The sequence below is a fragment of the Lipotes vexillifer genome, unplaced genomic scaffold (genome assembly GCF_000442215.2).
Source record: "Lipotes vexillifer unplaced genomic scaffold, Lipotes_vexillifer_v1.1 scaffold91, whole genome shotgun sequence".
Lineage (NCBI taxonomy): Eukaryota > Metazoa > Chordata > Mammalia > Artiodactyla > Lipotidae > Lipotes > Lipotes vexillifer.
Window position 1 is genome coordinate 455,612 of NW_006777583.1, and position 14,172 is coordinate 469,783.

The 14,172-nt window shown below is 35.1% G+C and overlaps 1 protein-coding gene across 1 annotated transcript in view; it reads right to left on the bottom strand.

Annotated features, from left to right (window-relative positions):
- The window catches only part of TMEM232 (transmembrane protein 232), a 259,927-nt gene that overhangs the window by 31,066 nt on the left and 214,689 nt on the right, over positions 1-14,172 (bottom strand). Inside the window, 4 exon segments of the mRNA XM_007451224.1 lie at positions 2,742-2,834; positions 2,836-2,910; positions 6,891-6,938; positions 6,940-6,985. Coding sequence (XP_007451286.1) covers positions 2,742-2,834; positions 2,836-2,910; positions 6,891-6,938; positions 6,940-6,985 — 262 coding nt within the window.

Here is a 14,172-nt window from a genome sequence, read left to right on the forward strand (position 1 = left end):
CAAAGAGTAGCAGTTGAATTTGTGTTAAAGTAAGTACTTACTGGAAGAATTAAGGGTTAGTTAAAAAGATAAAATGTAGTAAAAGTTTTGTTTTAAGCCATTTACATTAACTTAAAAGGGAAAGCTTACAGAAAAAGCAGAAAAGAGGACCGAAAATGCAGTAGAAAAGAAGGAATAATTTTATTGCTTGGCCTAATAGGTTCTAGGCATTGAGCTACACACTTTTCCAGTTATTTAACTAGTGTCCTTCAGCTCCAAACCCACCCTTCTTCTCTCTGCTCTGTGATGTTGGGGACAGGCACACTGCAGGAAGAGTTCTAGGATGGTGAAGAAGAAGGAGCTTGACTCCTCTTGTTGTCTTGTTCTTGGCACCCTGGTTTCAGCAAGAGACAATTTGTTCCAGTGTCCTTTTTTTTTTCTGTGCTCTCAAAACTACCTACCATGACCCATCAGAGGTACCAGCAAGAGCTGGGCAGTGCTTCCCCTCAGAGGGCTGAGTCCCACTGTGTGTGGTGCTTTCTCCATGATTCTAGATTCTGATTATCCAACCCTCATCTCTCTGATCCTCTGGCCCTAGAGGTGGTAGTAGTCTCCTATTTCTGTATTATTTTTATTTTCCCTTTTCATTTTCTTAGTTCTCTAACACCTTTTAAAACAATTCTATATGTTAAATTCTCTCTGTTAAAATGACTGGCATGTTTCTGTTTTTCTGATTAGCTTCTGACTGATACCACTCTTTACATAAATTGTAAATTTTTTTATAAGTGAGTAACTGAAGCTCAAATAGGTTCAGTAACGTGCTCAGTGTTTCATAGCTGCCAGGAGGCACAGCTAGAAGGTGAACCCAGAGCTACAAGCCCCAGTCTTTGCTGATATCCCAGGACACAGGAGGAAATCCATGAGATGTGTGTTGCCAAATTTTAAGAATTTTAAAGAATAACCTAAGAATTTAAAAATTTTAAAGAATAATTTAAGAATAAAGGTATTTACCTATCTAGTTAATTAATCAGAATCCTTATACCTTTATTCATATATAATCTTGAATTTATATATTCTTCATATATTTATTGCAAGCGAATATGTGTATATATGTATATATATATATATATATATATATATTCTTTTTTAGTTCCTTTCCAAATCTCCACCACTATGATAGAAAAAGGATTTTTTTTTAAAAAAAGATGTGAATCCATAAAGAGAACAGATAAAAGCACATCGGAAATACTAAGAAAACTGTGGAAGTTAGAAAGCAGGTGAACGAGTGGGAACAGACTAAGCAGAACAGGAAAAAAAAAACACCTAAGTCTGCAGTTTAGAAGCTTTAAGGCAGACTAGTCCTTGCCTCAGAACACCAGGATAGTTCTGATATTGCAGACATTGGGTTTCTAAAAGGTGGTTGTGATACAGCAGGATTTTTAAAAATTCTTATAAGTAGCAGTTAGATCTCCAGAGTCCTTTCCCCACAACTTACAGACCAGTGATTCTATCTCTTTACAACCCATAAGAAAGATTATTACTTTAAAAGGCATTTAGGGTTTGGTAACGCTGAGTAGTGTGGATAGACGGATGGTAGAAAATTGAGACCTCCTTGCATAGAAGTGAGGGACTTAAAGGGGGATAGTAAATAGTTGATGGAGGAAAATTTTGGATGGGATCAGATTCAGAGAAAAGGGGCTGGCTGGCCTTCTAGGGGAGAGAGTTCTTTTCACATGCGAGGAAAGCAAAGATTGATGAAAGTATTTGGAAAGGTGCATTGGGGGATATTATTTCTGAGAACTTACATATTCTCTGCATGAGAAGACAAGGATGGGTCAAAAGGTTTGGGAGCAGCAACATAAATTTGAATCAGCTCTGTAGGAAATCAAAAGAGAAACACCCTTCCCTGCTTCCATTTTTCTACCATACGTTATTGTTATCTTAAAGAATGGTACTGTAAATTCACATAATATAGGTCACAAACTTGTGGCCCACATGTCAAATTTAACCCAAAAGTATGTGATTTTTTTTTTAAATCAGTTGCCAACATTTTGAAATTTAGCAACTTTTATTTTTAAAAAGATTGAGGGCATCTTCTTGAAAGACTAGACGATCCTACAGCACTGGACACACTGCAGAGTGCAATGGAGTGGCGGGAAGTTTCTTTAGATGGAGTAGGTATTCTATAGCCCTCTCACTAATTTATGTGACCTTTTTGATCTGGAAGCCATTTGAATTTGACATCCTGATAAAGTATCTGTCTCTTGAGTATCTGACTTGGCATAGATTGACTATGAAATGTAAATCCAAAGTGGGAGCCTTACCTCTTTTATTAGTATAATAGTTATTATAGGAGTATCAGTTGATGTTCATTCCATTTTCAAGAAATAGTTCTTATTTGTGACTCATTAATAATTTGCAATTCATTTTCATCTAACTGTCCAATGAAAATCAATACTCTGAGAATCATTAAGTATGTGTATGATCACAAGATAAGAGTCAATTAGTTCTAGCCACGTTCTTGAAAACATTTATCTAGTAAAATACTTCACTCAAATGTGACTAAGTGCTAACTGTTAATTTGGGACTAAGATATGACTATTAAAGAACGTGCACCAGGATAAACTCCTTTCTAAGAAATGGCTTACAGTTAATTAAGGATTTTTTCCTAGCCTGTAGCTATCTTGGTCTCTTTCATGCAATGAATTTCTGGCATATGGACCTCAGTTTTGGGGGCTCATTTTCTTTTCTAATGAAATTACTTCAGTCCTAGGAGGAAGCTCATAGGGTTTGGTTTGCTTGTGTAGTTTCTCTTCTCTTCTCTTCATAATTTCTTGGAAGCGATTTTTTTCCCTCTAACTCTTTGTCTTTCCATTCTTCCGCCTCACATATTGCGTCTTCCTTTTGTCACATCTTTAGCTCTTCCTGCCACTGTTACAGAGAGAAAGTATCATTTATATATGATTTTTCATGAAAAAAATATATGAGTAAGCTTCTCAAAATGCAGATTCTTATATCCAATTATTCTCTTAGTTTATCTCACAGATATTCTTCATGAATTTATACTCTACCATACTGGAAAAACATAAAAGCCATCTGTTAGAAAGTGTATAACACCCACAAAAACCAGAATTCTCCCTTAGCATTTTGAATAATAATAAACCAACAATCCAAAAAAAGAGATAATACGGTTTACATTTATATACACCAAAGGAATTTCCTTTCATCATCAATATTGGTATTTACATAATAGCATGGAATCCTAAAATAAAAAATCAAGCCAAAGCAAAATACAAAGAAAAAACAAATTAAAGTGAAAGGCATAGTGATATTATTTATTACTTATGAGATTGAAAATAAAATTAATGGGCAAAGACTGATTTTGCAACAGACCAGTAAAAATACTTCTAAGGAATTCATCTCAATTGACCATGTTATTTCATGACAATAATACCATTGTCTGGAGGCAGGAATACTAGGAATAAGTAGTTGGAAGTAATGATGGTAAATCAACCAAATAATCATTTTTTTCCCCTTCTAATATCTTTAATGAGGGACGTGGCAAAAAGAGGTGGTAATCACCTCGTCAGGCCAGGTAAAATGTTCAGGGCAGGATGACCCCTAGCATGAAATGTTAAAAATTCCTAAAGACACAGCCTATATTGATCATTTTGTCACCCTTAGCCCATGCACACTCACAAACAACAAGACTATGCTTAACAACCTATCAATTAATTTAAAATTACTATATACCAGTGCTGGGAATTATGACTGTGATTTTTCATCTGGGATATACAGATATTCATAAGCAAAACTAAACCTCAGAATCCACAACTCATCACTCAGCTTTCCAAAGGCAATAAATATTTTTTAAATATCAACACACTCAGATTAAACAAAAATCATATCTACTTTTTAAATTTCCAGTTAAGCTTTAAAGACATAATAGGAAAGTTTCCTTCACTTATCTTGAGACTGTTTCTACACACAGTTATTACTCATATAAGTGTCATTTCTCAGAAGCCATTTCTACATGAAATATCCAGAAAATTGAGGCAAAACATCCAGAACATTCCAGCATAAGCTAAAATTCAGGCCTTGGTTTAGTCTATAATTCTATGATACCCATCTATGACATTCAATTTTTTCTCATATAATAAACTACGTAATAATATCAATTGTTTGAAAAAACCACCAATTTTATGTTATAACATCAAAGTAATAGTTGGTGTAATAATGATAGTACCTATAAACAAAGACATCTAATTTACCCTTTATGAGAGATCTCAATGTACTTTACGACTTTGATCTTTACATTGTGAAAAATCAACAGAGGATTAATTCTTAAGAACTCTCAGTAAAATAAAATTCTTTGGTTTCCTGAACAGCATGTATAAAAGCAGTAATGGGGTACCATATTACTAACCACCAGGAGGCAGCTCTTCCTCTTTTAGTTCCTTGTTAGAATTTGGCTTGGCTGGAACGCACCATAATGGTATAATCCTTCTTTTCGTTAGCCCCAGAAAAATGTAAACTTCTTTTTCCCATTTTTTTCTCTGTTGACTATGACAAATTCAATTTGGATAAATCATTGCATTTACTTTTATTTCCCATTATTATCATCAATTGTGGCAACTAGGAGGATGCAGATATGCTTGAAGTTGATGGGAAATAGAAGCACCATACTGCTTTATTCAGCCCATTCACTCAGGATTCAGTCATCACGCTGTAGAGTACCAGCAGTGTAAAAGGTACAGTACCTTAATGTCTGCTGAACAATTAGGTATCTGCCCTATTCCTTGCATATCAGGTACACTTGATAAAATTCAACAGGTACAGTTAAAACTGTAGCTGTGTGTTTTTGTTTCTTGTCAGTTATACAGATTCCACCTTCCCTCCCCCATTTAAGTTAGTAATTATAAGCCAAGAAATTGAGCAACTATGAAAAACTGAGAAGTAGATTTGAAGTCCAGGTATCTGGTTTTATATATAGATTCAGTCATTTACTAACTTTAAAACCTGGGACAATTAACTGAATTGTAAAGCTACATTCTTCTTACTGGTAAATGTTTTACAGAGTTGTTGTAAGGATTAAATTAACTAATGTAAGAGCATTTTGTAAAGTGTGAGATATAAGTACAAAGCACTATAGTTATAGCTATGTCAAAGGAAATAGTATATAGACAAATACTTTTTAAAATGTGATATCCAGAGAAACTTTCATAAACCTTCCCAAATTAATACTACTAAACTGCTAAGTATTTGATTAGGCTAGCCACAGATCAAACAATATGGATCCTATCCATTCTCAAACATATTTGCAGAAAGGATTCCTTTACCTGTCTGTATAAAGTTTGATGGCAGTGATTGCTTAGATATTGCTTATACCCTTGGAAGGAGGAAAAGACGATGGTTTTTAGGAGGCATTTCCTAGCCTCTTCTCTGTCACTCAAAACACTGTCCTCTGTCTCTTTAGGCCAATGTGTTTAATCACAAAGTGATCAAGGTCTTTTGAAACTTTCAAGGGTAAAGAATGATAAGGCAAAAGATTTTTGTTCTGTTATTAAAACTACACTATGTTATGTGTGTGTATACATACATTGGCAACCTGCTATCTTTTGTAATATATTCCAGATAAGTTAGTTGAAGTGAATGGTAAAATTATAGTTGTTGCAATTTATGAACCATTGGGAATTTTTTATAATGCCCTGTACATATGATATACTGGTTTAGCATAAATGTTATTAGTGAATAAAATAACAATACTATAGTTCTCATTTTGTGATTCCAGGGTATCATTCAGTTTCCAAACCCCAATAGTTGTGGCCACTGCTAGGGTGGCTAAAATATTGACTATGTGATAAATAAATATTTAATGGGATCAATAAATGAAATAACCACTTATTCTTTCTCAAAATATCACTAATTAAAAGGAATGTAAACCATGGGACTATAAATACAATCTGAGAAATAATACTGAACTGGTGATAAAAATAATTTAAACACATTCTATATGCGATTGAATCTATATTGTATTAAAAGAAAAGACAAAAATAAGTACTCTTTCTCCGACTCCAGCTCTACTCCTAAAAAGAAGTAGTCATAAAATGATTTGGGGGCTTCCCTGGTGGCTCAGTGGTTGGGAGTCTGCCTGCTGATGCAGGGGACATGGGTTCGTGCCCTGGTCCGGGAAGATCCCACATGCCGCGGAGCGGCTGGGCCTGTGAGCCATGGCCGCTGAACCTGCGCGTCCGGAGCCTGTGCTCCGCAACGGGAGAGGCCACAGCAGTGAGAGGCGTGCGTACCGCAAAAAAAAAAAAATTAAAATTAAAAAAATATATCAAAGTCAGAATCCTGAGGTGTTCCTAGGGATAGAGACCCTACTGGTGACTGTTCAGTCCCAAAAAAAAAAAAAAAAAAAAAAAAAAAAAAAAAATATATATAGCTCAGTGGATTAAAATATGTTAAATAAATGGCCTTGTATTGTCACTGTTTATTTAACTGATACCAAGAACAGAATGACTAAAGTCTTTCTAATATTTCAGGGGTAAAGAATAGTCACTGAAAATTGAGTCAAAAGATTTTTATTCTGTTGTTAAAACTACACTACAGAAGAATTCAGTGTTGTGTTCAGTATCAGATTCTTGTCACAAAAAAATCAGAACTAATTCAGGAAACAGGATAAGGCTAGTATTTTGTAAATGACAGAAAGCCAAATTTTCTGTAACCCAATGAAAGCACTGAGGTATATAGATAGTACAGTGAGATATAATTCAGTTTGGCAAATCTCAATCATGGTTCTACTTTTGAGTTCCGTGTATTAATGTTTCCATTTCAGAACTACACTTTCTGATTCAAAATGCCTTTAAAGAGCAAAGCTTTTGCTGCTAGTTTAATAAAGTCAATCTCACGTGATGGTCAATGATTCTTGCCAACTCTTTGTCCACCTTGGTAAAAAAAATCTGGATATGCAAACAAGGGGATTTCTGGCATAGAAGAATGTTCTCTTCAAAAGAGCACAAGAACAGATCCAATATTAGGTATAGATAGTCTTCCTCCCCGGAATATATAGATTTACAAATCCTCATTATTAAGATTTTTGATTCTATATTGTTAACATAGAAAACTACTCTGTGTAGACTACTACATATTAGCTTTTAGTTTCTGTAAGCCATTTGGGTTCTTATAAAACTGACATTTCTGAGGGTAGGGCATGACATACAGAATGAGAACTAGAAAATAATAAAAAGGCAGTCTTCTCCTAGGAGATGTAAATACTACAGCTGGTCAGTAGCAAATGAGAGGCTAGAGTATGAAAGGCTTAAGGGAGGCTGAAGTAGACTATGCCCAACAGGGAGATGAAAGTGCCCGTCACTGTACACAGCCCCATGACCCTGGAAGTTCTGGTGGAATTCTAAGCCTAAGAATTTGATCTAAGATATATTAAAAAAGAAAAAAAAATGATGTGACTTCAATACTTCTCTCAAATAAGTGTGGAACTGTGGCAGACAATTTAGCAACAGCTCAATGGAAGTGTTAGCAGTACAAAGCTGGGTCCTAAACTAGTGGATATTTAGTATTAAACCGTCCACATAATTATATTATTAAATTTATTATGAAGAAATTGTGAGCTCAGAAATATGTGATGCAACAAAATGGTGATAGAGAATATGGTTTTGAAGGAGAGAAAGTGGGTTTAAAAGAAAAGCTCTTAGGAAAGAGTCTAAGGAGAGACAGAGCTGGTGAAAATTTCCATATTCAAAAAAGTCTGATCGGTTTTTAAGACTATAATGTCTAATATGCACTTTTTTCAAGTTGTTGTCTATACCCTTTTTGACATGCTTCTCTCATATCACTAGGTTGCTTTATGCTGCACTAAACACTTCTCAAATCTTTCCATTTATCATCATCTCCATCATCATTTTCCTAATCTAAACCATCATCTCTTACCTGGATTAAGGCCTCCCTTTTTATAATCCCTGCATCCACCATGTCTTACCCTTTTTATTCTTGTCTCTATACAGTAGCCAGAATTTTTTTTTTTCAAAATACAATGTGGATCATGTCAATCCCTGACTTCAAACTCTTCAGTAATTCCGCCTTAACTTTAGGAGTAAGATTATATTCCTTGTTGAGGAAGCCTGAAGTAGACTGTGCATTTGTTTAAGTGGCTTGCGTGGCTTCTCCAGACTTACTTTTCTCCCTTCTTGGCCCAGGTCTATGTGTTCCTAACACACGGGCTTTCTTGCGGTTATTGTGATGTGCCTTGCTCCACTTGACTATTGTTTGTTTGCACATGCTGTCACCACCCCTTTCTCCAATGTCCTTCTCCTCCTCCTCTCTCTCTGCTTCAGGGCTGGTTAATGCTTACTGTTTCTTCAGCTTCTCAGTTCAAGCCCACTACCATAGCTTTCAATCCGCCATGGGCATTTCCTTCATCATACTTATCTCAATCATAACTTTACATTTATCTGTGAGCCTGTATGCAATTTTTTTTTCCTGACTAGAAATATGAGCTACATGATTGTGGAGACTTTGTTTTATTTATCATTGACTCCACAGTGACCTACACGGTGCCACTAGACACTGAATGAATGAATGTGTGTATATTTGGTAACTTACTGAATGAATAAATGAAAGTTGTGATGTTTTAATCCCCTTTATATTCCAGGCCATCAAGAAGAGTCTACCACACAACACTCTTACGTCAGCAGAGCAGTGTCCAGTAGAGCAAGAAGACGACAATTTCAAGAGGTAGGTCGTTAGAGTGGAGCTAATAGCAGGGATTCAAAGGGAAATAACTCAAGTGACAGGTGACCAGGGAAAATATATGGAGCCCTCTCCTAACCCATAAGATTCACAAGTATTGTGGGGCAGAAGAGCAGTGAGCTTCCTACTGCATGTAGAATAGGGGCCCTAGCCATTCTATTGAAACATTAAAATGATTCTAGAATGCTGGGGAGTTAGGGGGCATCTGCAGCTGAGACTTGGGTTAACTATATTCATTCAGCAAAATTTGGGCACTTCTGATATTCAAAGAATTGTGCTAAATGCTGTGAAAAGATAAATGAGAGAGAACTTTTAAATTAGTTAAAGGTTAAAGGTGTTCAAGCAAGTTGCCTCAAATTCCTTCTTGAATTATAAAAGTTTAAGATAAAGACATGCATAACAATATACATAATGTTAGAAAGCCTTTAAAATGGGAAGATTAGATGGATATGCTTGTGCACCTGATTTCTAGTTATCTCAGTTGAATAGTTTGTACTGGAAAAGAAAAATGTATAAATAAGTATAATACAATGTGAGACATAAGAGAGATAAGTATTCAATGATATAAACAGAAAAATGTAGTAAAATGATTAAGAAACAGGTTATGGACTCAGATCTCTAAGCAAATTTTCATCCTGCCACTTAGTATTATTTATCACTCTGTTCCTTGCTGTCTCCATTTTTAATACAAAAAAGTAATAGTACTTCCTTGTTATGTATTTATAAAAATTATAAAGGGATAAGACATAAATACCTTTGATGGAGCAAATACTAAACAAGTTTCAGCTATACTATCCTTGTCATTATAATCATCAAAAAAATTCAGAGGAATAAGCCATGACATTTAGGTGGTACTAAAAGAGAAGAGAATAAGAGAAAAAATAATGGAAGACAAAACAATTAAGATGAGGCTTAAATGAGATGTACAATTCTTATGTTTGGAATTAAATGGGAAGTAGAGAAAAATCTTCCCAGAAACATGGTATATTACAATCCTCAGTGTGCCATAACAAATTACCACAAACTGGTAGTCTTAAAAACCAGAAATCCACTTTCTCACAGTTCTAGAGGCCAGAAGTCCTAAATCAAGGTGTTGGCAGGGTTGGTTCCTCTGAAGGCTCTGGGGAGAATGCATTCCAGGCTTCTCTTAGCTTCTAGTAGCTGTTGGAAATCCTTAGCATTCTTTGGCTTGTAGATACATCACTCCCATCTTTGTCTCTGTCTTCAAATGGCCTTCTCCTTCCATGTCTCTATGTCTGCTTCTTTTCTGTCTCTTACAAGGACACAAGGACACTGTGGATTTAAGGCCCATGTGACCAAGACAGCCTTAACTTTCCCTAAAGCTAAAGCTTGACTAAAGCTTAGACAGGCTTCTTCATGACTCTAGGCCCCTGATCTCCCTTGTCTTAGAGCTTTTACTGTAGAAAACTTGCAATTGTAAATTATTTCTCTTCTCCCAGCCTTTTGCCAGTTTTATTATCCAGGAACACTTTTCTCAAGGACCTGGGAGCCATCCCTTTAAAATAAAATCATCAAGAAAGAAAGTGCTCCTATCTTCCAGTCTCTGTGGGAGAGTAGGAATCTAACTTAGGTGGCAATTAGCAAACACAATGACCTAATCACATTGACCAACCTCTCCTCTAAACATCTTCCAATACTTTTCCACTAGCTCACCTCAGCATCAAAAAACCTCCTGTCTTTTGTTTCAGGGGAGTTAAGTTCAATCTCTCTCCCCTATTGCAAGACTTGAGTAAAGTTTTCTTTGCCTGTTTAATTTGTCTGGTGCAATTTCTCTTTGATACACCCTAATTCAAGATGATCTCATCTTGAAATCCTTATCTTAGCTACCCAGATAAGGTCACATTTTATTCACTCATTCATTCATTTGCTCAAACATTTATTGCAGGAGGAATGTTATTATAAGGACTGAGAAGAGAAAAAAATTTAACTTAGAGACTGCAGTCCAGAAATTCAAAGTTCACATGGGAGGGAGACATGTAAAGAGACATTTATAGTACACTGGAAAAACTGCTGTAAAACAGGGTTCTCTGGTGGACAAACATGGGAGATGACATAATTTAACTTAGTCTGAGAGTAAGAGAAAATTTCCTGAATGAGTTATGCATAGTTTTGTCCCAATAGGATGATTACAGACTGAAGAAAAGACATTTAGGACATGTTCATTTTTTTTTTAATATATCAAGGATAAGAAATATACAGAGATACTTACAAAAAGAAAAACACACACACAAAAAAACTGTTCTTTATAGAGTTATGGTTTTTCAAGTCCCCAAGCTCTTCTGAGGACATAAAATATGGAGTGAGCATCCCTTTAGAAGGTATTCCCCAGGAGCACGTGAATAACCATGTCTCAGGCCTCTTTAATCCTGCATCTCCCACTCTGACCTAATCCATTCAGCAGGTTCTGGACTCAGATCTCTAAGCAAATTTTCATCCTGCCACTTAGTATTATTTATCACTCTGTTCCTCTGTTTGCTTTTATCTCAGGCAGACTATAATAATCTTGGGAACTACCCAATGAGGGGAAGATACTGTATTATTTAAACAAACCACAGAATTATATCCTTGTTCAGCAATTGAATGACTTGATCCCTTATCCCACTTTTTTATGAGAGAAATTGAACACGCACAGACTCATTGGTTGGCATTTTCTCTAGTATACTTCATTTTCATTTTTGAGGTCCAGCATGCATGTATGATTCTCAAAAATGTCACGGATATAGGACCTTTCACTGATTCTAAACTTAACTTATTCCTAATAATTGTAATTGAGCATAATGTTAGCTGTGGGCTTATCATTTATGTCCTTTGTTATCTTGAAGTATACCCCTTCTATACCCAATTTATTGAGTTTTTATCATGAAAATGTGAACGTTTGAATTTTGTCAAATACTTTTTCTGCATCTAGTGAGATAATCATATGGTTTCTATCTTTCATTCTATCAATGTGGTATATCACATTTATTGATTTACATATGTTGAATCATCCTTGCATTCAAGAGGTAAATCCCACATGATCATGGTGTATGATCCTTCTAATGTGTCTGTTTTTTTAAAATTTTATCTATTTTTAAATAAAAATAAATTTATTGCAGTATATTTCATGTACATTATATAAGTAACAGGTGTACAATACAGTGATTTACAACTTTAAAGATTATACTCCATTTATAATTATTGTAAATATTGGCTCTATTTCCTCTTTTGGAATCCTTGTAGCTTACTTTATACATAATAGTTTATACCTCTTCGTTCACTACCCCTATCTTGCCCATTCCTCTTCTCTCTTCCTACTGGTAACCACTAGTTCATTATATCTGTGAGTCTCTTTCTGCTTTGTTATATTCACTAGTCTGTTGTATTTTTTAGATTTCACATATAAGTGATATCATAAAGTTTTTGTCTGACTTATTTCACTTAGCATAAGATCCTTCAAGTCAATCCATGTAGCAAATGGCAAATTTTCATTCTTTTTCATAACTGAGTAGTAGTCCATTGTACATATATACCACATCTTCTTTATCTATTCATCTGCTGATGAACACTTAGGTTGCTTCCATATCTTGGCAATTGTAAATAATGCTGCAGTGAACATTGGGATGCATGTTTGTTTGTTTTTTAATTAGTTCTTCGAGTTTTTGTTTGTTTGTTGTTTTCTGTTTTCTTGGATATATGCCCAGGAGTGGAATTGCTAGGTCATATGGTAGTTCTGTTTCTAGTTTTTTGAGAAACCTCCATACTGTTTTCCACAGTGGCTGCACCAGTTTACATTCCCAATAACAGTGTACAAGAGGTCCCTTTTCTCTACATCCTTGCCAATGTTTGTTATATGTGTTCTTTTTGAAGAAAGCCATTCTGACAAGTGTGAGGTAATCTTGATTTGCATTTTCCATATGATTGATTAATGATGTAGAGTAGCTTTTCATGTGCCTGTTGGCTATCTGCATGTCCTTTTTGGAAAAATGTCTATTCAGATCTCCTTTCCATTTTAAAAATCGAGTTGTTTGTTTTCTTGATGTTGAGTTGTATGAGGTGTTTATATATTTTGGAGGTTAACCCCTTATTGGTCATACCATTTACAGATATTTTCTCCCATTCAGTAGGATGTCTTTCTGTTTTGTTGATGGTTGCCTTTTTTTGTGCAAAAGCTCAAGTTTAAATAGGTCAGATTTGTTTATTTCCTGTGCTTTAAGAGAAAGATCCCCCCAAAAGTGTCAAAAACAGTTCAGCCTATGTATTGCTCTAGGAGTTTTATGGGGTCTGGTCTTACATTTAGGTCTTTACTTTTATTTACATTTAGGTCTTTAATTCATTTTGAGTTCATTTTTGTATATGGTGTTAGAGAATGTTCTAATTTCATTCTTTTATATGTAGCCGTCCATTTGTCCCAGTACCACTTTTTAAAGAGACTGTTTTTTCTCCATTGTATATCCATACCTCTTTGTCATAGATTAATTTACCATAAGTGTGTGAGCATTTCTGGGCTCTCTATTCTGTTCCATTAATGTATGTGTCTGCTTTTGTGCCAGTACCATACTGATTTGCTTGCTGAAGCTTTGGAGTATAGACTGAAGTCAGAGAGCATGATTCTTCCAGCTCTGTTCTTCTTTTCTCAAGATTGTTTCACCTATTCAGGGTCTTTTGTGTTTCTGTATACATTTTAAAATTATTTGTTCTAGTTCTGTGAAAAATGCCCTTGGTATTTTGATAGAGATTGAACTGAATCTGTACACTGCCTTGGGTAGATTGGCCCTTGTAACAATATTAATTCTTACAATCAAAGAACACGGTTTATCTTTCCATCTCTTTGTGTTGTCTTCAATTTCTTTCAGCAGTGTCTTACAGTTTTCTGAGTACAGGTCTTTTACATCCTTAGGTAAATTTATGTCTAGGTATTTTATTATTTTTGATGTGATGGTAAATGGGTTGGTTTCATTAATTTCTCTTTCTGATAGTCTGTTAGTGTATATTCATGCAAGAGATTTCTGTGTATTAATTTTGTATCCTACAAACTTTACCAAATTCAATGATGAGCTCTAGTAGTTTCCTGGTGGTAACTTTAGGATATTTTATGTATAGTATCATGTCACCTACAAACAGTGACAGTTTTACTTTTGCTTTCCAATGTGGATTCCTTTTATTTCTTTTCTACTTGATTACTGTGGCTAGGACTTCCAATACTGTGTTGAATACAAGTAACAAGAGTGGGCAACCTTGTCTTATTCTTGATGTTAGAGGAAATGCTTTCAGCTTTTCACCATTGAGTATGATGTTAGCTATGGGTTTGTCATATATGGCCTTTATTACGTTGAGGTATGCTTCCTCTATGCACACTATCTGGAGAATTTTTTAAATAAATGGATTTTGAAATTTCACAGAAGTTTTTCCTGCATCTATTGAGAT